Source organism: Syngnathoides biaculeatus, chromosome 11 (genome assembly GCF_019802595.1).
Source record: "Syngnathoides biaculeatus isolate LvHL_M chromosome 11, ASM1980259v1, whole genome shotgun sequence".
Lineage (NCBI taxonomy): Eukaryota > Metazoa > Chordata > Actinopteri > Syngnathiformes > Syngnathidae > Syngnathoides > Syngnathoides biaculeatus.
In genome coordinates, this window is record NC_084650.1 from 17,476,366 (window position 1) to 17,500,361 (window position 23,996).

At 41.8% G+C, this 23,996-nt stretch overlaps 1 protein-coding gene across 2 annotated transcripts; it reads right to left on the reverse strand.

Annotated features, from left to right (window-relative positions):
* Positions 1–2,322: 2,322 nt before the first annotated feature.
* On the reverse strand, positions 2,323–21,593 carry sesn4 (sestrin 4). Of its 2 annotated transcripts, none has more exons than XM_061834270.1 (9): positions 21,360–21,593; positions 11,877–12,074; positions 10,620–10,802; positions 9,923–10,171; positions 8,593–8,671; positions 8,327–8,451; positions 6,478–6,644; positions 6,246–6,390; positions 2,323–4,692 (listed from the first exon to the last, which is right to left on the reverse strand). In XM_061834270.1, exons 1-9 carry the CDS (start codon positions 21,534–21,536, stop codon positions 4,603–4,605), a joined length of 1,413 nt encoding a protein of 470 aa, XP_061690254.1. In that variant the 5' UTR covers positions 21,537–21,593; the 3' UTR covers positions 2,323–4,602. The 2 variants fall into 2 exon arrangements, with proteins under 2 accessions (XP_061690254.1, XP_061690252.1); XM_061834268.1 differs by having other exon boundaries at positions 8,593–8,707.
* Positions 21,594–23,996: the final 2,403 nt, after the last annotated feature.

A 23,996-nucleotide genomic window follows, 5' to 3' on the forward strand; every position in this document is an offset into this window, starting at 1 on the left:
CGAGTCTTCGTGGATGTACCCTGGAGTGTTTTTTTTTTTTTTTTTTGCGGGAGGGTTGTTAGATGTTAATTTCTGTTTTTGTGCATGTGAGTTGTTTGTGGTGTAATTTTTTTTTAGGTGTTTGTATATTTTTTATTATTTTTCGTGCACGTGAGTTTTCTTGGTGTGAGTTTGTGTGGTTTTGTTTTTAAGTGCATTCAAGTTTTTTTGGGGGGAGGGGGTGCTTTTTTGACGGTGTAAATTTTTAGGGCGGGGTGTTCAGTCGGGTGTGTGTTTTTGGATGCACACATTTCTGGGTGTTTTTGTGAACTTGAGTTTGTGTCCCTGCTAAAAAAAAAAATTGTAACATTTCTAAAGAACGATAGAACTTTCTGACCCAAGTCCTATAGAATTTCTATAGATTTTTTTTTTAATTCTTTGCTGTACGAGCTTTTGGGAGCGTGTCTTTTTTGTTAAGCGTGTGTATACAGTTGTTGGCATTTTTTTTCATGTATAAACTTTTTTCTGTACATTTTTCAGTGTCTGTTTTCCTTGTGTGGAAATAAGTGTTTGGCAGGGGACTTTTTTCTTCTTTTGTACGTGGTAGATGTTAAAAAAATATACACACATTTTCTTTGGCGCTTATCCTCACGAGGGTCGCGGGGAGTGCTGTCAACAGGCAGGAGCCGGGGTACACCGTGAACTGGTTGCCAGCCAATCGCAGGGCACATGGAGACAAACAGTTGCACTCACAATCACACCTAGGGGCAATTTAGAGAGTTCAATTAATGTCGCATGTTTTGGGGATGTGGGAGGAAACCGGAGAGCCTGGAGAAAACCCACACAAGCACGGGGAGAACATGCAAACTCCACACAGGTGGGGCTGGGATCGAACCCCGGGACCTCAGAACTCTGAGGCCAACGCTTTCCCAGCTGATCCACCGTGCCGCTATATAAAACACTGTATATACAGGACATTTAATTTTCATTCTTATAGCATCTTTATACAAAACATTTTTCTCCCTTTTCAACAGGTTCCGTCATCGGCTTTTCATTATTTCTGCGTCGTAGTTGACATCTTCCAGTAGCTTTCACTTTGGACTCGTTGCAACATCAGTTTTTATTTTTATTTTTTTTTAAAATATTTTTCAATTCCAACTTTTTCTTCTTCTTTTTAAGTTCCCGGGGCTTTTGCAGGGGTACTCTCCAAACGGGAAACTTTACCAAAGAAGAACCAGGAAGAAAAAAAAAAAAAAAAAAGCCACAAATGACACCGAGTCAGTCAGGGGATTTTTTTTTGGCGTGTTTTTTTTTTCTTTCAGCTGCAGCCCGAACTCTCCGCGCAGGCAACAGAAGTCATCAGAAACGCTCCACTTATTTTTTTTGTTCTGAAGGCACCTGTGCTATCATTTTTGGGAGAGAAAAGCACTTCTGGTTCTATTCCTGTGACAGGGGGGAGTTCTCAAACTGTTTGGATGCAGGAGGGGGGACATTTTCCAAGTACGAACAATTTAAACCAATTAAACAATGACTTTGTGAGCTTCTAAATGAAATCAGGATCAAGAACAACTGTGTAGTCATATTTTTTTTTTTTTTGGAGGGGGGGGGCATCTTAAATTTTCCCCCAAGAAAAGTCAATATTACAATAAGTATTAGCATTCGTGAAGAATTACAAGTGAAATAAGATGGAACATCAAAATAGCATTTTTGGGGTGTGTGGTGGGGGGACATTAGTAAAGGTTATGAGACTAGTGGCATTCACCCCCCCCCCCCAGGCATCATCTTTATAAAAACATTTTTGTCAGGATAAAAAAATCAAATTTATGAGAATAAAACATTATATTTCCCAATCTCCAGTTCGAATGTTAGGATAGCTCGATTGCTAGCAATTTGAAATATCAGAAAATGAGAATAGTCATTTTTCAAAATTGTTACAAATAGTTTTTTTTACTATAATAATTTTTTAATAAATAAATTCAAACAAAGAATACTAAGATTTTAGGGAGGGAAATATAATTTCTCATCTTTATGAGGGGGGGGGGGGAATCCCGACGTGCAGGTACGTATACAACCCCCCCAGCCGCCCCCCTCCAGTTTGAGAACCACCGTCCTAGATCAAACATGCTAATGCTAACTCCTTCATAAAACAACAACAGCTCTCGTGTACAAAACCGCTCAATATCCAAAATCATCGTAGAAAACAACACGCTTGCAACCTTTGTTGCGCCTCACAAACGCCACCACGGACAGACGGCACGACAACATCGACGGACGTCGGTCCGCCTGGGATTTTCCATCAACGAGCAAGGCGAACAAAGACAATCATCTTGTCGATGGCTCAGCTTCTTCATTTTTTTGTGTGTACCACAAAGCGCTCACAGACAAGCTTACTATTCCTTTTTTTTTTTTGCGTTTTCAGTCAGTCACAACTAACGTCTCAGCGGGTCTTCGATTAACAGGCCCCCCCGACAGGGGCGAGAAGAGAAAAAAAAATGTCCAGCGTCGCGTCTCCGTTTTTCCCCCACGGGCTTCCTCTTATAAATATATATAAAGTTTGGTTTATTTATTATTATTTTTTTTTCCTCTCCAAAAGTGCTTATTTAAAAAGAAACTACTGTACAAAGAGCTCAGGAGATCCAAAAGGGTCCGTCAAACAACACTGAATGAGGATTGTCCTTGGAGAACATTCAACTTGTCCACTTTTTTTGGGTGGTGGGGGTAGGTGGGGGGGGGGCTACACATATAAAGCGAGCATTCATGACATACAGTATACTACGCACAAAAAGTTCAGGATGAGCCTAAAATGCCCAAAAACCTTCCCAAGTGAACTTCATTTGACCTTCTGTAAACGTTTGAAATGATGCAACCGCTCAAAAGTTTCAGTACAAAAACCGTCAGAATTTGACGCCTTTTCTGTGGCTTTCTTGCAGTCTCTCTGCAACGATGAATCACGCAAATGAAGCGATTCCGTCAGCAATGTGACATTTTGTGTCCAGTCTCTGATTGGCTGACAATTTTCAACGAGCTGTCACGAGGCAAAATTCCGAGGTCTTCTCCAAAATGCCCAATCCGACGTTTTATTGAATGAGGTGCGTTAAAAGTAAATTTGTCCAAATAAAGGCTGGGGTCACCCATCTTAAAGGGGAATTAATTCTGCTGGTTTGCATTAACAATGTATCAAATAGGTCATGTAGGATGTACCCTATTTTGACAATGTGACGTTAAATACTCTCCCATTTAATAGTGTTTTGAGATTTTTATCAACAATTCCGAATTTTCAGGGGCACTGCCATTTTGGCGAATCACATGACCTACGTGCACGGATGTGACATGTTACGTGGGGTTCCAAAGGCTCGTTTACACGGGACACCATTCATGCCCAGCGCCGATTTCTCGGATTTATCCTCATCTGATGAAGAAATATCCGAATCGGTTGCTCGGGAAGACGGAGGAATACTTCCATACCCAGCCATGAGCGCCACAGATCCGGGGCTGGCGGGAGCCGTGAACTCGCTCCGCGAGCCATGCGAGCTAGCTCTGGGGCTCGGATGAGCCGTGAGCTTGCTACCTGAGCCGTGCGAACACGCTCCGGGGGCTTGGGGGAGCCGTGAGCTCGCTCCCCGAGCCATGCGAGCAAGCTTCAGGGCTCGGGGAGCGAGCTCATGGCTCTGCCGCTCACGGCTGTTTATAGAAGTATTCCTCCGTCTTCCCGATCAACCGATACTGCTATTTCTTCATCAGATGAGGATAAATCCGAGAAATCGGCATTGGGCATAAATGATGTCCCATGCACTCGAGCATTTGGAACCCCATGTAACAAGTCAAATCCGCGCACGTAAGTCACGTGACTCGCGAAAATGACGGTGCCCCTGAAAATTCGTAATTTCTAATCTTCTCAAAATACTATTAAATGAGAGAGGATTTAACATCACATTATCAAGACGGAGTGCATATTACATGACCTATTGGATACATTAACGCAAACCACCGGAATTCCCCTTTAAATATTAATTGTGTAAGTTATTTCAGAAAATAAATCATTGTGTGTGTGTGTGTGTGTGTGGGGAAAGCCGACAACTGCCGAGTTAGCAGGACAGCTAATTGTGATACATACAATGTAGCCAATCAAGAAGTGCTCTGAGGAAAAATGAAACTATTGTGTGTGTGTGTGTGGTGTGCTGTGATGAGATTATCATTGCACATCTTACAATTTTTTTCATCTTTATGAGTGGCTTTTGTGACACATCGTTGAGCTCCACATAAGCGGAGGAGGCGACAGCAAGTTGCGCAAGACGTACCGAAGCGTTCAACGGTCGGACGCTCATAAGTTGACAGTGTTCACCCGTAAAAGGTTAAAAGTGCATTTTAGACTCATCGTCAAATTTCACCCCAAAGCCAAACAGCCCGAAATTTTTCAGAGTAGTGTCATAAATCTAGTCGGGACACAACGAGGTGGGGGGCATGAGGAGTGGGTGTGGCACGCTCTGGTTTGAATACATCTGGAAAAAGAGCAGGTCTGCGCTCTTGATAATTGTCGCAGTAAAGTCGTCACGGCGTCGGTGGACGTCTCTCGTGTACCTCGGTGGAGAAGGGGCGGGAAATTCGGGGGGGGGGGGGGCTCTCTCAGGCGATCATGTACTGTGTGATGGCTCTCAGGGCGTAAAGGAGCTCCGCTTGCAGGCGGGCCTCCATGATGAGCAAGTTGACGTGGATCTGGGAAAGGGCACAAGGCGCTCAGGCGGATGTTAAACGACGACGACGTTATACCGGAAATGCACGATGCAATTGAACGTGAAATATACTCTAATTTCCAGCCTATAAGACACGACTGTTTTCACACGTTTTCAACCCTGCAGCTTATGCGGTGATGTAGCTAATTTGTGCATTTTTTGTAACGGCCGCAAGGGGGCACTCGAGCGGAAAAGTGAGACCGGTGGAATATATGTGCCGAGGAAGTGACTTTTACCAGTATGGTTTTTTTTTAAACTAGCCCTGTTAGCGCTGCGCTAGCGTCTTGCTGCTGTGTCTCAGTGATTTTTACAGGTATTTTTTTTTTAACTGGTCCTGTTAGCACTGCGCTAGCGTCTTGCTGCTCTGTCTCAGTGATTTTTACTGGTATGTTTTTTTTTGTAGTTTTTTTTTTTTTTTTAAACCAGCCCTGTTAGTGCCGCGCTAGGGTTAGCGCTGTACTAGCGTCTTGCTGTGCCTCAGTGATTTTTACTGGTATGTTTTTTTTTTTTTTTTTTTTTTTTTTTTTTTTTTTAAACCGGCCCTGCTAGTCTCTTGCTCTTGTGTTACTGCTGTGTCTCAGTGATTTTTACCGGTATGTTTTTTTTTTTTTTTTTTTTCTTAAAGCAGCCCCGTTAGCACTGTGCTAGTGTTAGTGCTGCGCTAGCATCTTCCTGCTGTGTCTCAGTGATTTTTACCAGTATGTTTTTTTTTTTTTTTTTTTTTTTTAAAGTAGCTCCTGTTAGCGCTGTTCTAGTGTTAGTTCTGCGCTAGCATCTTGCTGCTGTGTTACTGCTGTGTCTCAGTGATTTTTACTGGTATGTTTTTTTTTTTTTTTTTTTTAAACCAGCCCTGTCCATGCTGTTGCTAAGTTAAGCTAAGCTAAGGTATTAAAACTTTGAAAACTCTGTGTACCGTCTTTCTTTGTAAATATCTCGTGTTTCAATGTGGGCACTTGCAGCTTTTATACAGATGCGGCTTATGTATGTACCAAATGGTATTTCCTTTACATGTATTGTGTGAGGCTTATATCAGGTGCGCTCCGTAGGCCAGAAATTACGGTAGTTAAGCAGATAACCGAAAAGAGCTAAATATTCTAACGTTTGAATTATTTTGATTTGTCATGAAATGGAGGAGGTGAAACATGTAAAGTGTACATGAGTGTCTCAATTTGGGAGTTTTTTTGTTGTAAAAATGGGGGACTTTTTTCTTCCCGTGAAAAACAGTTTCATTTTTGTCCTGAATGAGTCAGCGAGTTTAAAGTGCGAGTGGTTTGAATTGGTTAAGGATTGTGCAAAAATGTGGGAGGATGAGCAAAATGTTAAAATCTCTTAATTAGGTAATTTCATTGTGCAAGGTGCGCAATTCTGGGGAGGGGGGGGGTTGGGTGGAATCAGAATAATTGGTAAACAGGGGATGGTTTGAATTTGTCGAGGTTCAATGTGCAACTGTGGGAAAATTGGGAATTTGGGGAATGTGTAAAATGATTACAGGCGAAAAATAATCAATTTGCAAGCTTCGATCTGCCTGCCACTCACCCGCTCTGAAGTTTTAAGTGGAGCCCAGCTGAGCGGACATGTTGGCGCTCTGCTGGGGTCGGGAAAACACGCCACCGCCTTAATGTAGAGCTTCAAATCTCGCTCCAGGAGCTGGTTCACTTCCCCGTAGTCGTAATCGTCGTAACTGCCGCCACAGAGAAACTATGCATGCATTCGCTGAACGTTTACGCGAGAACAATGGATACGCGTTTGTGTGAGGATTAAGGCTGACCGTATTCCCAGGATGCAGTGGATGTAGTTCCAGACGGCCCTCTTCAGGTCGGGGCAGTGCAGAGACGAGAGGGCCGTGACGCTTCGAAAGCGGTCGTCCAGGAGGTGGCCGATGTCAGAGTACAAGCGGTTGACTAAGGAGAAGCCGTGGTCCTCCCACGAGTAGTCCTGCGCCACCACAAAAAAATTGGTCGCCGTCAGACAAATATTTGACTCATCAAAATCTGGGTGGAAGAGACTCATTTCTGATTTTATGTCCAGTGATGGGAAGTAACAAAGGACAAATGCTTTGTAATTGTAAGTACCGTAATTCCCGGCCTACAGAACACAAATGGTCGTAAGCCTCACCCATTACATTTGGAAAAAGGAGATAATATTTTGTACATATATAGGCCACAGTCGTGTAAAAGCTGCAAGTGCCCACATTGAAACACGAGATATTTACAAAGAAAGACGGGAAACAGAGTTTAACGCTAGCGCTGCCACACTAACGCTAGTGCTAATGCCACGCTTAGAGGGCCCGTTTAAAAAAAAAAAAAAAAAAAAAAAATTCACTGTGACGTCGCAGCGCTAATAGGGCCGGACCGGTAAAAGTCACTTCCTCGGAACATATCTTACCTTTTCCGTTTGAGTGCCCCTTTTCGGCCGTTAGAATAAAAATGCACAAATTAGCCGCATCATCGCATAAAACCGCAGGGTTGAAAGCGTGTGCAAAAAGTCACGGCTTATAGGCCGGAAATTATGGTAACTCTAACAACTATGGATATTTACAGTAATCAAACTGTTCGTCATCTTCCAACATACAATTGTAAATGTCAAGCAGGTTTTGAATTTAAAACGGGAGTATGGAAGATGGTCTCTCCTGACTTGTCTGTAAAATTCCAGCTTCTACATAATTTTAACGACAGTCGATGTCGGTAAATGACGGTGATGCAAGGCTATGGAATTGCGGTCAGCACAGCTTTTGAGTCGAAGATAAAGATTAGGTTGTCGAGCTCAGCTCGTCATGTCGATTATGAGGGATAAATGTCAACAGGTGTACAGGTCTGTAAACGTAATTTTGCCATCAAAAACACTTTCTCAATCTTGTCCTTGTATGATAAAAGTGTCACAAAAGTTAAACAATTACTGTTCTCTGTGCTTTTCATCAAAAAATTGTGTTTCTGATCCAACCAGCAGTTTCGAGTTCTATTACTTAAGAACGGAAAGACCTCGTAATTAACTATGGTAGTTTTGGTGGGGATTTTTTTGTCACAATATTCGGTGAGCCTTGAAATACCAAAAAGGATCTAAAACAGCTGACAATATTGGTCACTGTGAACCTGATGAGTTAACGGAAGTGGTCAAGTGAGTGACACCAGCACTTGCAAGTCAGTCAAGTTCGCCGTTTACCACACAGTTCACCGTGAGCCTCTTCTCCACGCTCCTTGCAAGTGATTCGATTGTTCCATTTGTGTGGTTTGACCGTTTGTAGCGTTCAATAAAGATCCAGAAGCGCACCGACGAGTCTGTTGACCCTATTTTATTCTTCGCTTCACTCAAAAATGTTGGAATGCAACACAGAGGAAAAATGAAAAATAAATATACAAAAAAAAAAAAAAAACAAACAAAATCACCCAAGTGGTAACCGGACATTTAACGAAAAAAAAACCCAAACCTGGTAAGCCATCAGGTACCATTGTTGAAGTAATATTTACATATTCTGCCACTAGAGTGAAGTGGAAAAAATGGAGCCGTATGCACTTCAACCACCTGTTTGTGTGCGTCTGAATTGCAAAGTATGCCACATTGGCTTACAACGTTACCATGGTTACAGCCTTCCACTTCAACTCGGGCTCAACGCTCCTTACCTGAACTCGAAATACTTGGAAGTGGTCCTCGTCTCTACGGGCGAACTCCTGGTAATAAAAGTCGGGGTCCGTGACAAAGCGCGAAGGGTCCGCAAAGTAGATCAGCTCATCTTCTTCGTCAACATCTGGAATGAAAAACAAATAATGAGAGTAAACCACTGCAAGTAAAAGAGGTAGAGAAGATGAGATTATTACACAAAAAAAGCCCCCCGCCCCCCCAAAAAAAATCAAGATGTTAAGGTAAGGAGAACTTTCACACGAGTTACCGGCTTGCTGGAGGTTCTGAGAGTGCAGCAGACGCTCTTCTCGCTTATCTCGCTCCTCCTGGGACCGGTGGATCCTCTCCTTCAGACACAACACGTCACTGCTCGAGTCCACAGACTGACAAACAGACACGGTGTCATTTAGCCTAGTATGGGAAGTGGCTAATCCTATGCTGATTCACAGTCTTGTTCAAACCTATGGGAAGGTGGTTTAACTGAATCCACTTATATCGCATTTGTTCATGATTGTGTACATGCTAGCTGAAAGGTAGTAAAAGTAAATCCAAACGGGATACCGGTCCTGTGACATCTGTAATACAATTAGAGTGACTCATCGGCTCTCGATCACAATCCGTTCCAGAAAACTGTGATTTGCTCAAAAACCAAGTCAATGTTTCCCATTACAATGAACGGGAAAACAAATAATGCGTTCAGAGCTTAAAAACTTGGGCTTTATAAAGCATTTTATTTTAGCTTTTCTTGATATTAAACTGCACAGTAGAAATACATGTATGGTTGAAATACTTTATATCATAAAATAATTTAAGAAAATTATTTTTTGTTTAAAATGTATGCTTTAGTAGTAGAGTAAGCTAGGCTGGGAGTGCATTGTTGTATCTGTAGCGACATGGCCCCCAGCCTTGTAACTTTTTTTTTTTTTTAAATAAAAGTGCAGAATAACTTTAAACAAGCAACTTGCCTTCTTTGGAGCCAAGATTGGGGGTTAATACGGTAGTCCTCGATAAGAAAAACAACAGTCACTACCGGGACACATCTGTGTACAGAGGCTGCGTTATACAGAATAACAAAAGTGTGCTGGTTGCACGATGCGCGTTGTGTCATTTCTGGGTTTTTTTGGGGGGGCGTTCGAATAGATGATAACAAAACGCGTCATGGGTGGGAAAACTGCCAGTGCCGCGCGGATTATGTCATTTCCGGGGTTTTTTTGCGGCGTAGGAATTCACAACAAAGCGAGTCGAGGGTCAGCTGGTCTGGGCGCGCGCAATATGTTATTTCCGGGTTTTGTCGGGGGCGTTCGGGTACCGATTTTTGGTTCGAAAATAGAAGCAAAATAAAAAAAATCTTTAAATTTTCATTCGAAAAGCGATTTGTTCAAAAACGGGGACGTTTGAGAATCGAGGCTTTCCTTTGAGGGGGACGTCAATTATTCACAGGGTTTTACTATTCATGGAAGAGCTTGGTGGCACGGTAAATTTCATTTTTCATGCAACTGTAATTTGCTAAGATGGATCTGTATATCACGATTGCATTTACGCGTAGCTGGGACAACATCATGTAGATTTATTTAGGTTCCATTGTATTGTTTTTTTACCCGTCTTTGTGTGATTTGCTCGGCGCTGTTGTCGAATGACTGAGGCCCGTTGGGGTTGCCGTTAGCAGCATCAAAGGTGCAGAATGCCGGCGGGGTACCGTTGGGAGATTTGTTCTGGGGCGCCATGTGCACAGAGTCGGCGTTGGAGCCGAACACGAAACTGCAGAGCGAGTGGCAGTGGGCCAGAATCACCACGGCCTGGACCAGCTCGGCCAGAGACCAGCACTGCTCGCCGCACTTCAGCAGCGTCTGGAGGAACAAAAGTCAGCCGTGGTTTTTACAACAGGGCAGATAAAAACGGGTACACGTATACCGATAATCGGACGATATTTGAGCATGTTTGATGTTTGAGGATGTTTGAAAGATTATCCTGATCAATTAACCTGTGGTGTGGACTGTTAACAAAGGTTTCCTCCACGAGGAACTGGTCATAGCATTTTTTTTCCATGTTTAAAATCAGAAAAATAATTTGGGTGTTGGGAACGAATTAATTGCATTGTCATTCATTTCAAAGGGGAACAGTAATTTGAGAGCAAATGTACGAAACACCGATCTTGAAGCACCATTTTACAATGTAAACAAAAAACAAAAATGATATCTTAAACTGCAATATAAAAGGGAGCAAAAGTGAACTGCGAACTGACATTCACTGTAGCCCAAATGGAAATTATTAATATGACTAATAATAAATAATTACCTTGATGTGCGAGCAGGCGGCGAGCCAGGGCTGGTGAGCGAGCACCTTGTTGATGTGGTCGAGCAGGCGCAGGCGCGGGGGCGCCGCCTCTAAGCCCTGCAGCCACACGGGGTCCCCGCCCAGCCTCAGGAACTGGGCCGAGTGCAGGTACACCAGATAGTTGCAGTGGTGGCGCGCTGCCGCCTTTAAAAACAAACAAACAAAAATATTAACACCCCAAAGGTAAAGAAAGTCATATTTTACTAGAGTAGTGCCTTGCCCTTTGAGTGACCTGATTCGTGAATTTTGTGAATTACGCAGTTTTTTGGTTTTTTTTTCCCCGTTTGACTGGAGACCAAATATTTGAGATGCACTTCAAGCAATGGATATTTGAGTACTCAAATATCGGTTTATCAACACATGTAGACAATCTAAAGCCCAAAAAATACAGCATTGTATAACAATTTGTCGTACTGCGTAACTGTATATTATACTGCCCTCTCCCGAGGCCCAGTCGCAATGAATTAATCACGATGCACAAATGATAATTCTAATTCTGTCACCCTATTATACATTATCTTATTGCTTCTATAAAGTACCATAATTTCCGGCCTATAACTCGCCATGTTATTCACACGCTTTTAACCCTGCGGTTTATGAGGTGATGCGGCTAATTTGTGCATTTTTTTCTAACGGCTGCAAGGGGGCATTCGAGTAAAAAAGGTAAGCGTGAGACTGGTGGAATATATGTGCCGAGGAAGTGACTTTTACCTGTCCGGCCCTGTTAGCGCAGTAGCACTACCAGTAAACTCTCTGTGTGCCATCTTTCTTTGTGGATATCTCTTGTTTCAATGTCAGTTTCAATGTGGACACTTGCGGCTTTTACACGTCTGCGACGTATGTATGTACCAAATGGTATTTACTTGACAAATGTACTGGGTGAGGCTTATAACCAGGTGCGCTCTGTAGGCCGGGGAATTACGGTACAATATCATAGAGTGCTATTTTCTTGAATAAAAATAGACATTTAAAAAATTTGGGAGTGTTTAACGGCATTTCCGTTCACTTCAATGGCAAAAGATGATTTGAGATATAACTTGCATGACTAACGATAAAGTCTTATCGCAGGGCACTGTTTTTGTACACTTTTTATTCTGGAAAATTGCTTTATTCTCTAAAAACCTAGACTTGTATTCTCCTAAAAATATACTGTTTACTTAGTTTTTTTTTTTTTTTTTTTTTTAAAGATGAAAAAAAAAAAAACAGGCAGCCACAAACCATGATGGCGATGTAATGGCGGCAGGGGAGCGGCAGGGGTCCGTCCATGTGCAGGATGTAGTGCTGCGCTCGCAGGAAGCTCTCCAAGTACTGCGGGTGCGAGGCCATCTGCTGCGTGACGGCGTCCGCGTTCCCCCGGCCCAAAGCAGCATTCATCAACAACAGAGACACGCATTCCTTCTCCTTGTTCACCATTACCTGCGGAAAATGTACGCACACTGGAAATCAGATGTACGCCCATTACATAAAAAGATGACCCACAATTACGATACGTTATAGACGCACCTTCTGTCAGTGAAAATTTGGAAATATGAGTCAAAAGTAACGATGCATTAGAAATTTAACAGACAAATCCAAATTCTTATCATCTTGTATCTTTATTGTCCAATGCACAGGTGTCAAAATCAAGGCCGGGGGGCCAGATGCGGCCCGCCGCACAATTTTATGTGGACCGTGAAGCCAAATCATGTGTATCAACTTCCATGATTTTTGTGATAATCTGTAAAAAAAAAAAAATTAAAATTGAGCTATTGCAAGCATTTTTGTGTTACCAAACATGAACAATAGTTGGAAAACCCCATTTCGCTTGATTCTGATTCAAAACTAATTCATAAATTTCAACTGTAAATATCACGAGGTGAAATATTTATATGGAAACACAGTCATAACGGCCCTGCGAGGGAAATCGTAACGACAATGTGGCGCGTGACAAAAATGAGTTTGACACCCCTGGTCTAATGCACAGGTGTCAAACTCAAGGCCCGGGGGCCCGATGTGGCCCACCGCATGATTTTATGTGGCCCGTGAAGGGAAATCATGTGTATCGACTTCCATGACTTCTGTACAATCTGGACCAAAATTTCAAATTGTCATATCATAAATGACAACGTTGAGATATTGCAAGCATTTTTGTGTTACCCTTGATTTCTGATTCCAAAACTAGTTGATAAATTTATTGTGTGAATATGATAGGTCAATTACAGATTTTCATGGTTTCCGTCAAAAATGGCTCTCTGACAGAAACTGTAACTACAACGTGGCCCGCGATAAAAATTAGTTTGACACCCCTGGTCTAATGTCTTATTTCTCATATTCCCATGATGGACATGTGATTATCATAATATGCTACAAGTGTTTCCCCATTTCATAAAGAACATGTATCTTTTTAATTCTATCAATTTGTTGTTGTGCTATGTGTAATGTAATGCCCAGTTACTTTTCAAAAACCCTGCGAGGAGACCATACAAAAGTATTTTTTAAAAATAGTTTTACACCAACCACAGGCTTTAAACATTTACATTAATTAAATCATACGTGAACCTATTAAAATAAATTTTTTAGCACCTGTTTTCACAATGTTGTTAAGAAATAGGAGACTATTTATACTGGTATCGACGTCACTTGAGGGAAATGAATACTCGCACAGTTCTCTAAATATGAAGCAAAGCGCGCTTCCTTTAAGGTGTTATTTGTCACACTCGGTTGAATTTTACTGTAAAACGCAAGATAAAAGGAATTAATAAATTCTATGTAAATCAATCAAACCATGTGATTTCGTCTTGCTAAATTCTGCTATCTTATTGCTAAATGCCAAAGACGGGAAAATGCAAATTTGCAACAATGTAATTCTTGACTTTCAAATAACTGCTACTTGGCATTATAAAAAAAAATGAACAATGTTACATTATTTGCTGACTGGGGAAATAAATGTATTTGTCATCATGACTGTCCCGGGGGGGAAACCAGAGGAAATTTGCATTTTTTTTTTTTATTAAAACAAACATGTCTGGACAACTCTGGCAGGAAGAGGAACCACAGCTGACTTTGTGTAAAAACAAAACTTAAAACAGGCTTTAGAATGATTTCCTCTCTTTTGTGTTCGCCAATGAATCATATTCATATCCAGAAAGTAAACAACAATTGTGATGAGTATACTGTGAAGCCTTACAACATCATAGTTCTTCTTTGGCAGATGTATAAAAGGTCCAAATTTAAAGCTGTGCATCTCTATTGTAGTACCGCATTGTGCCACAAATGCGGGGCAACGTTGAGCACTTCTAGAGGAGATGTGGCGCGTAAAATAAAGAGCAAGAATATCTGTGACGCTGCTCTCTGTGCTAAAGTAGCTTTTGGTGTAAAACTGCATTATTGCTGCCAGAAATATCTTTAGCAATGCATGTTGAAAGCTGAATGATACTACTAAACAGTTTTAAGGTTAAGATTATGTTGCCTCTTATATTTAAAATACAGAATTAGCTATTTATGCACTGTATTGTCTGTTGTGTCATCCTCGATCAGGCTGTGCCAAGGTGGAATTTTAATATTATACACCATCTCATCCTGTACTTTCTACTTTGGCTTCAGACCAGACCTCCTTTAACTCAAAAAAAAAAAAAAGAGAAAATCTTGTCCAGTTTCACCACTTTTTCTTCTATTATTCACATTCCCCATTTTTAGTTTGTCAATTGCCAATAAATCTCATAAATGAAGGAAAGAAGGACATTCAGTATTTTTTTGGGTCACATTTTCTGTTCACCATTTATATGGAGACCAAATGTTACTGTTTACTTTTCTCTCTCAAAGTAAAATAGTATAGAGCACAGGTGTCAAACTCATTTTTGTAGCTAAGGTTTCCTTTAGAGGGCCGTTATAACTGAATACATGACAATCTTTCGCCTCGCGATATTTACAGATTAAATTTATGAACTAGTTTTGAATCAGAAATCAAGCGTAATGGGTTTTTCAACTATTATTCATGTTTGGTAACACAAAAATGCTTGCAATAGCGCAACTTTATCATTTATGATATGGCAATTTGAAATTTTCTTATGGATTATCACCAAAAAAAAAAAAAATCACAGAAGTTGATATACGTGATTTGCCTCCGCGGGCCACATAAAATCATGCAGTGGGCCAGATCTGGCCCCCAGGCCTTGAGTTTGACACCTGCGGTGTAGCGTGGACATTAATGCAAAGAAAAATGTATATTCCTTTTTTTTTTTTTTTTTTTTTTTTAATGAAATGTTTTGGAGTGGGTTGGAATGTATTTACTGCTTTAGAAAACCGATATTTTTTTCGAGACAAAGACACTGGTTCATCGTTATTGACGGACAATAAACAAAAAAAGGTGCAAACAGCAGCACTTTTGATAAGGAGGAGACACACACACACACACACACACACACCCTTTTGTCCACCCACACGGAAAAAAAAAAATGAAAAAAAAAAAAAAAAACACCCACATGGAAAGGAGTGGAAAAGAAGCAGCGAGTGTGGGCAGATAGCGCTAAAAGGAATACGTCATCGTTTAGGAGACGATGTGAGCTATCACACAGCGTAATTTTGCACAGTGCGGTAAACGGTGAAATACATACGCCATGACCGTGACGCTTTTGTGCACACAAATGCTAATGACGACGGCGACAGTCCACACAAAGACAACGCCGAGCAAGTACAGTAACTACAGTACGCAAAGACACACAAAGCTAACAACTACGAAAGTGGTGGTATACGTTCAAGTGCTTCACAAAAGCACATTCCACCCACCTGAAAAAAAATATATATAATAAGGCCTCAAAGTAGCTCATTTATTTGATGTCTCTTTTCATGAAAATAAAAAAAAAAAAAAGTTTTTCACAGAGGCAGGTACATTTTTTTGTTTTCATAAATGAAATCGTTTAAAAACATCATTTTAAGTTTAGTTGGTCGTATTTGTCCGAGATTTACATTTTTTTGATGATCTCAAACGCAAAAATATAAGAATTTGAGAATACTTTTTCCACGGCACTGTAGTCTGTAGTGTACAGAAGTACACAATATTCCGTGGGGCTTGAAAAATATGAAATTGTTCTAAAATACGTGGCCACATTGCAAGTCTGGAATCACCTGGCAATGAATGAGTTAATCACGTCATTACTCTTATGAAGTACAATATTTTAATGTGCCCTGAAATTGGCTGGCAACCAGGTCAGGGTGTACCCCCGCCTCTCGCCCGAATACAGCTGGGATAGGCCCAAACACGTCCGCAACCCAAGTGAGGATAGGCAGAACGAGAGATGAATGAATGAATGCCAAACATTTTTTAGAGGCTAGAAAAGATTAATAGTTTCCATTCGTTGCGAAGGAAAAAGATGAATTGAATGACGACCAAAAATATACTGTAATTTCCGGCTTATAAACCGCAACTTTTCACACGCTTTCAACCCTGCGGTTTATGCGGTGATGCGGCTAATTTGTGCTTTTTTTTTTTTTTTTTTTTGGCCGCATGGGGGCACTCGAGCGGAGAAGGTAAGAGTGAGACCGGTGGAATATATGTGCAGAGGAAGTGACTTGTACCTGTCCGGCCCTGTTAGCGCCGCGCTAGCGTGTTACTGCCGTTTGTTTTTGACCAGTATGTTGTTTTTTTTTTTTTATTTAAACAAGGCTTGTTAGCGCGGCGACGCTAGCCTTAAGTGTAGGGGTGTCAAACTCATTTGCCGCGGGCTACATTGTAGTTGTGGTTTCCTTCAGAGGGCCGTCATGATTGTGGAACAATCAAAATTTTAAATTGCCTCATTGTATTTACACATGCAATTTATGGATTAGTTTTGGAATCAGAAATCAAGGTAACTTGGTTCTTCGACTATTGTTCATGTTTGGTCACACAAAAATGCTTGCAATAGCTCAGAGTTGTAATTTATGACATGGAAATTTGAAATTTTAACAAAAATTCTGGAAGCTGACAAACACGATTTCCCAACGCAGGCCACATAAAACCATATGGCGGGCCGGATCTGGGCCACCGGGCCTTGAGTTTGACACCTGTGCCTTAGTGTTAGCATTAGCGTGGTGGCGCTAGTGTTAAACTCTCTGTGTGTGTACAGTCGTTTTTTGTAAATATGTTTCAATGTGGGCACTTGCGGCTTTTACATGGCTGCGGCGTATGTATGTACCAAATAGTATTTGCTTTACAAATGTACTGGGTGAGACTTACAACAAGGTGTGCTCTGTTGGCCGGGAATTGCGGTACCCGTATCTCAAAAGGAGCACAGTATTACTGTTGAGTGTTTATTCGATATCCTTGATAAGGAGCCCACTAGTACGTGACAAATGCCTCCTAGTTGGACCTTATGCCGTTACTAGTACAACATGTGGTATTCCATTCTGGTTTAATTGTGTACTAGTAGGCCAAAAGTGGGATGCATGGTGGATCAGCTGGTTTTTGGCCTCACAGTTCTGAGATCCCGGGTTCGATCCCGGACCCGCCTATGTGGAGTTTGCATGTTCTCCCCGTGCCTGCGTGGGTTTACTCCGAGCACTCCTGTTTCCTCCCACATCCCCAAAAACATGCAACATTCATTGGACACTAAATTGCCCCTAGGTGTGACTGTGAGTGCGGCTGTTTGTCTCCATGTGCCCTGCGATTGGCTGGTGACCAGTTCAGGGTGCACCCCCCGCCTCCTGCCCGTTGACAGCTGGGATAGGCTCCACCACTCGCCGCGACCCTTGTGAGGATAAGCGGCAAAGAAAACGGATGGGTGGATAGGCCAAAAGTGGCACAGCACCATTTGTACATCTGTAAATCGAGGACTCCTTTGAATAAGCTTTAGAAATTTTGCATGCTGGTGTGTGTTGTGGAGGAATATATATATATCTATATATGCAAAAAAAAAATAAAATTAGCTATCATTTATCAGTCATAAACAAAGAAGGGGGAGCGAGGTTGTTTGCTTCTAGATCAGGGAGCTCTGCGCAGGGCAGGAATAGGAAAAACACCACAAGTGTGATGTCATCATCCATGGGAGTGAAAGTAGGAGACAAAGAGGGAATATGATGGATGAGATTAATATGTCACACAAAGAACAAAAACAACAAAATGGCTTCTTGGGAAAGGGGGGGGGTACATGTGACATCTTGAGGCGCGCGTATGTGTGCGTGTTGTGCGTTTGTAGGTCACAGATACAGGAGCGCGACATTCAATCTGCATGCCGATTGCGTCCCAATCATGCGCCGGGCATGAATTCATCCGGAAACGCGGGGCGGCCCGGGCCGCTTTTGGCTTTTGCAACCTGAACTGAGACGAGCAGCAGGCAAGCGCAAAACGAGCCAAAGAGGCGAGAGGACGACGAGAAGAAAAACGAAGGGGGAAAGGGAGGAGTACGAGCAAAACAAACGACGTGCTGCGGGGTTTCAGCAAAATAAAAGGAGGCAACTTGGAAGCAGATCTTGTTAATGAACCCTGTAAACTTGACTTTCGCTCCCCACCCAAAAAAAATAAATAAATGGATTTAGCCTTTCCATAAAGATGTTTATCGATTCCATATCTTTGAGATGCGACTTTTAAAGTCCACGAACCAATACAGGGAGTCATCGGTCTACGACTGAGATCCGTTCCTACACTAGCGACTTAACTCGGATTTCGACAAAATAAATAAATAAATAAATAAAAATCGGATTCCGCCGTTAAAGTCAGAATTTACATCAAAATAATTTGTATTAAAAAAAAAAACAAATGCATTGAAATAAAATGATGTACTTAGCATTAAGGCAAGCATGAAGACGGGGAGACTGTGCTTAGCTATTGTGAAGGAACCTGGTCTTCGATCCTCGACAAGTATCAAAGAACCTTGTTTTGTGATCTTTGTATCCGACGTAGGAACGGAACCCTTCACATGCGCTAAAATACGAGATTTGTCTTTAATAATTGTCACCACGATCGAGAGACTGAAGCCTTGGTGGCCTTCGCGTCTCTCCTTTCCCGAATCTTTTTATGATCTTGAGCTTCGTTTCCATGGTAATGGACTTTCTTTTGGCCGAACAAGCAAAAATGCAAAGATACAAACACGGACAAGCATTAGCCAGACAAAATGGCAGACGGGGGACGGGCGTTGTAAAGTCGAAACGTTTTAGGTCGAGAGCGTCTTAACCAGAGGACTCTCTGTACACCCTTTGCCCTCACTAGTAAGATAATTCAGCACTCGTGTATAATACGCAATTGATTATAAAACCCTTCTACTATGGGATCCGGATAGAGTAAAGATCTCATGAAGACAGACGGTCAACTGCTGGGGTTTGGGGGTTACGTAACGCCGAATTCAGTAGCTTGTGCGACACTGACAAGCGCCGGTACTTTCTTCATCAATCCCGATTGATTTATTGCCTCCGTCAATGCGTTTGTTTACCGCTCCCTGTTCGGCTTCCGTACTGGCCTCTCTCAATCAAGAAGCACCCTGGCTCGTACAACTCACGTAAAACGCCCCCTTCAGGCCAAGAGATTAATTGATTCAACGGATTTGCTGAATTGATATTTTATCCGGGCGGCACGCTGGATCAGCTGAAAAGTGTTGGTCTCACAGTTCTGAGATGCTGGGTTCAACCCCAGACCAACCTGTGTTGAAATTGTATGTTCTCCGGTTTCCTCCCACATCCCAAAAATATCCAACATTAATTGAACACTCTAAATTGACCCTAGGTGTGATTGTGACTGTTTGTCTCAATGTGCCCTGCAATTGGCTGGCAACCAGTTCAGGGTGTACCCCGCCTAGTGCCCGTTGACAGCTGGGATAGGCTCCAGCACTCCCGCGACTCTTGAGGATAAGCGGCTTAGAAAATGGATGGATGAATATTTTAACGTGGGGGGGTGAATCAATATTCAGATACTGTTGTTTTTTTTAAATTTTGGGAGGCCGGGGGGGGGGGAGGGGTGAAATATAATTATAAACTGGCACTTTTGGCTCACTAGTACACAAATCAACAAAAAAAAGCCATTTGATCATTTATTCCATGTTAATGATATAAAGCTCAAGGGCTGTGTACTAGTATGCTTTTTATTCTTACTCATAAGTTTTTGTAGACAAGTAGACAACTAAATGATTCTGGTGAGACTTATCTGGGCAGTAGTTCATAACAGGAGTAGATTCTACAAATTAGCATCTAGCACTTAACTAGTAGTAGTAAGTCAACTAGTGCAGTTTTGCTTTGTTGTCCGACTACTATGAAACATTTGTCCCACTAGTGTGCAGGAATGTCATACAGCCGTGCAGGCTTTTTTTTTTTTTTTAACTCATGAGACAGTCTTTCTACTAGTGTGCTGAATTGACTTACTCATGAGGACAAAGACGATACGAGTACGTGGGCTTTAAGGTGCATATAAAGGATGCGGAATTTAGGAAAAGTCGTTTAAGCATTTATTCTAGGTCCTTACGAATCAAACGAGTAACGTGTCGTTGTTCTACTATTGTGCAAAAAAATATATCCAGTAAGACAGTTCTACTAGCGCACTGAATTGTCTTACTTCTGAGGACAAAAGAGCGCACTAGTGCATGGACCGTCCGCAGAATATCGATGAAATGCAAACAGCTCTCCATCCAGGCTCCAGGAAAAGAAAGGAATGAGGGGGCGCAAGACAAACAAAACTCTGTGCTGAAGATGAAGGGGAAAAAAAAAAACAACTTCGCCATTGAACCCTGCAAACATGAATTCCGCAATTCAAAATATTTTTAAGTCTTAATCAGTACACATTTGCCAGGGGCTGCTTTAAGTATGTTGTAAACGATCTCATTTTCCTTTGCTGGCCTCACAATCCTGTCTTTCTCCATTTTTTTCTGCAGCAAACATCCTCCCCGCCCCCCAAGACTTATTTTTTTTCGGGGGGGGGGGGGGCACTTGAGACGGCGCCCCCTTGTAGGTAGCAATGCGAACCGCAGCGACAGAGGAGAAAAACAAGTTTGATTGGCAGTCCTTGTGGACCTGCAAAAAAAAAAAAAAAATTGAAAAAAAAAATCGTGCTCCAGTGCATGAATGGATTCGGATTAAAAATGCTAATTTTTCGGCATTTTGCTGATGATTTTTTACTGGATTGCATGTCTTCACTTGACACTTTTCTGATCCAAAATCTCTGGCCTACGTCATCCCCCACCTCCAGTCACCTTGTGCTAAACGCAACCTCCCCCCACCCGCATACAATCTAAGTTAATGATGCACTTTTGTGCCATGCACGGGGAGCCTTCATGTCGTTATTTGTAGATATAGAAATAATACTGACAATAAAAATTAATAATCATAAATTGTCAACGGTGGGCTCCACAATTAAACCACCTAAACTTGATATTTATGGTAGGCATAAGGAGTGACGAAAAAGTGGATTAAATATACAGTTACCACTCAGAAAGTTATTTTTGATGGCCTTACTAATAGCCACAAAATTCGACTTTATTTTAAAACATAATTCCTCGTCGATAGAAAGTTTTGTTAAGGTTATAAGATTTTTTTATTCCCCCAATGAAGAACGTTACGAAAAAAGTTAGCATCTTAAAACCGACGCCAGCGACTCGACTAACAATTCGGTTAAATGGGTGGCGTGGGAAAAATAAATAGATAAAATAAATCATATATATATACATTTTAAGAGTATGGTTTCGGACCCTCTTAGGGGATGTGAAATGAATGAAGCCCCGCTATGGTGCTTAGCCGTTATGCTTTCGCAAATTAGCCGGTTTCGCCTACCTGTTTCTGGACTCTTTGGCACTGGCTTCTGAGCGGGTACTCCATTGTATTTGTACAGATGATCATTTTCCACGCCAGTGTGCGAATTGCATGAATGCGGCTGTGTCTTGTGGCGTCCCTTTGCCGGGTGCTGCTTGTAACAAAAGACGGAGGAGGAGGAGGACCGCTTGGCTGCATACGCCACTCCACTGCATCGGTACACTTGTGACGACTGAGCCCAGTCGAAAGCTGCCAACCCACAATTAACAGCGACGGTAACAGTGTAGCCAATCACAGCGAAGTAAGGGCGGGACAACTGCCGCTTCCGGTTACAGCCTGGCCAACCACAGCGAAGAAGGCACAGACAACATTTGCGGTTTATAGTTGTTTTTTTTTATCTTTATAAAATGGCTCAATTTTTCATAAAATGTGTTTTAAATGAATCCCCACTCCTGCTTTTAAATGTGCGCTATAAATAAATACAGATTGAATTGGAGAACCATTCTGGGGCGGGGCTAGTTGCCACTTTGACAGCAGTGTGGCCAATCACAGCTAAAGAGAAGCGGGAGAAACGTAATCCAGTAAGAGTTTGGCCAATCACGGATCAGCGTGGGCGGGTTTTGTTCACGAATGGCGGAAGCTGAAGTGCAAGGTTCAAACCAGCGCCAAGGGGCAAGACATTATGTTAATTTTGGGAACCAAGAATATTTACAAAAAAAAAAAGGGGGGCGGGGGGCTTTGTTGGACAAAGTTTGTTTTGGACAGTATAATCCCTATCACCGCTGCTGTGAAGTGATAATTCAAGAATAAATTGATAAAAATGTTAAGCCTGTGTGTGTATGTGTGTACAGTACAAAATAAAACAAATATAATTATGACATCCTAACAACAATCCACAAAGTGAAGCATGCACGTTTGTCTGCATTTGTCTTGATGTGGGAAACGTGGATGCATGTGAACAACAGCTAAGTCTTTGATTGGATTGGTTAAGCTGTCTTTTTGCCACAGAAGGGCTTTCAAAAAGGCCCACGTGTTTTTAAAAATGGCCGTGGAATGCACATTTGCAGCTCGTGTAAAAGAATCTGTGGTTCCACGTTATTAAAAAAAAATGTTGAATAAAGAGTGAAGGATGAATGATTCAAATCACTCACTACGCATGGATCTGTAGCAGACTTTTTAGTTAAGATTTAAGTCTATATAAAGTGATGGAATGGGGAATAAATGAATTTTTTTATTATATTATAAGGATTAGAATGAATTTTTGGAGTAGGAAAATACCCCCCCAACCCTATTTCAGGTTAATTTGGACCGCAGCAGACAGAAAATCAAATATTTGGTCATTCATCCATTAACCAAGCCTCCTATCCTCACAAGGGTCTGACTTACCTGAAACAGGAGAGGTTTTAGTCTGATTTGACCTCAGACAGTGAGGCAAACAATGAAACGTAAGAATGTATGTAAACTTCTGGCTTCATGTGTATATGGGTTCGCAATCATAACTGGCCCCCGGGCGAAAGCACAACTATGATGCGGCGTGTGACAAAAATGTTTTGACACCCTACATCTTGGGAATATTCTCCATTAATTTAACAAAGACTTTCACTGTTGCGTGGACGACTCCCACCTCACCTCCTCCTCTCAAGCAAATCACTGCGACTCCTCGTTCCTCCGCCTTTTTTTTTTGCAATTTAACTGATAAAACTGAATCCTGCTCACAGGTATCAAGCCAATCCTAGCCAAAAAAATATTTTTCCCAATTACACTTGATAATTCCTCCATTTTCCCTGTCGACCAGGTTAAGTGTCTGGGCCTCATCCTCGATAGCAAACTCTCCTTCCAAGCACACGTAAACAACATCACATGTTCTCCATACTTTCCCTTAAGAAACATCAAACGTCTCCATTCATATCACTCCCTCCCCCCGCCGCCCCCACACTGTTGCTGTCCTTGTTCATAGCCTCGTCACGTCCCGCCTGGATTATTGCCTGTTTGCTCACCCCCTCAAATCACTGCAAAAAAAACACAGCTTCTCCTGTATTACCACAAGGCCTCCGTCCACTCATCACATAACAACAACTCCGCTGGCTCCCTGTCCAATACTGTACCCAACATAAAACTGATCTCCACCTTCAAAGCCATCAATAACCTTGACCCAGGAGATCTTCCTAATCTCCTTCACACTGCCAAACCCTCCTGCTCTCGCTCATCTTCATATTCTTATAAATTATACAGTAGATTTTAAATACTAGAAATGTAAATGTAATGTTTAGGCCTAGACATCTCAATATTATCAGCAATTTTTGTTTCGCCCACGTTGTGAGGTAGCGACAGCAGAATTTGCACTTCATTGAATTAATTTCACTCACATAATTCTTCACAAAAATGCCCCACAAGCACGACAACAGTACCGTCATTTCCGGTCTACAGAGCGCACCTGATTTTAAGCCTCACCCAGTACATTTGTAGAGGAAATACCATTTGGTATAAGCCACACCTATGTAAAAGCCGCAAGTGCCCACATTGAAACACGAGATATTTACAAAGAAAGATGGTACACAAAAAGCTTTCAAACTTTAAATAGTTTAGCTTAGCTTAACAAAGCAACAACACGGTAGCACGAACAAGGCCGGGGGAAAAAAAAAAAAAAAAAAAAACAAC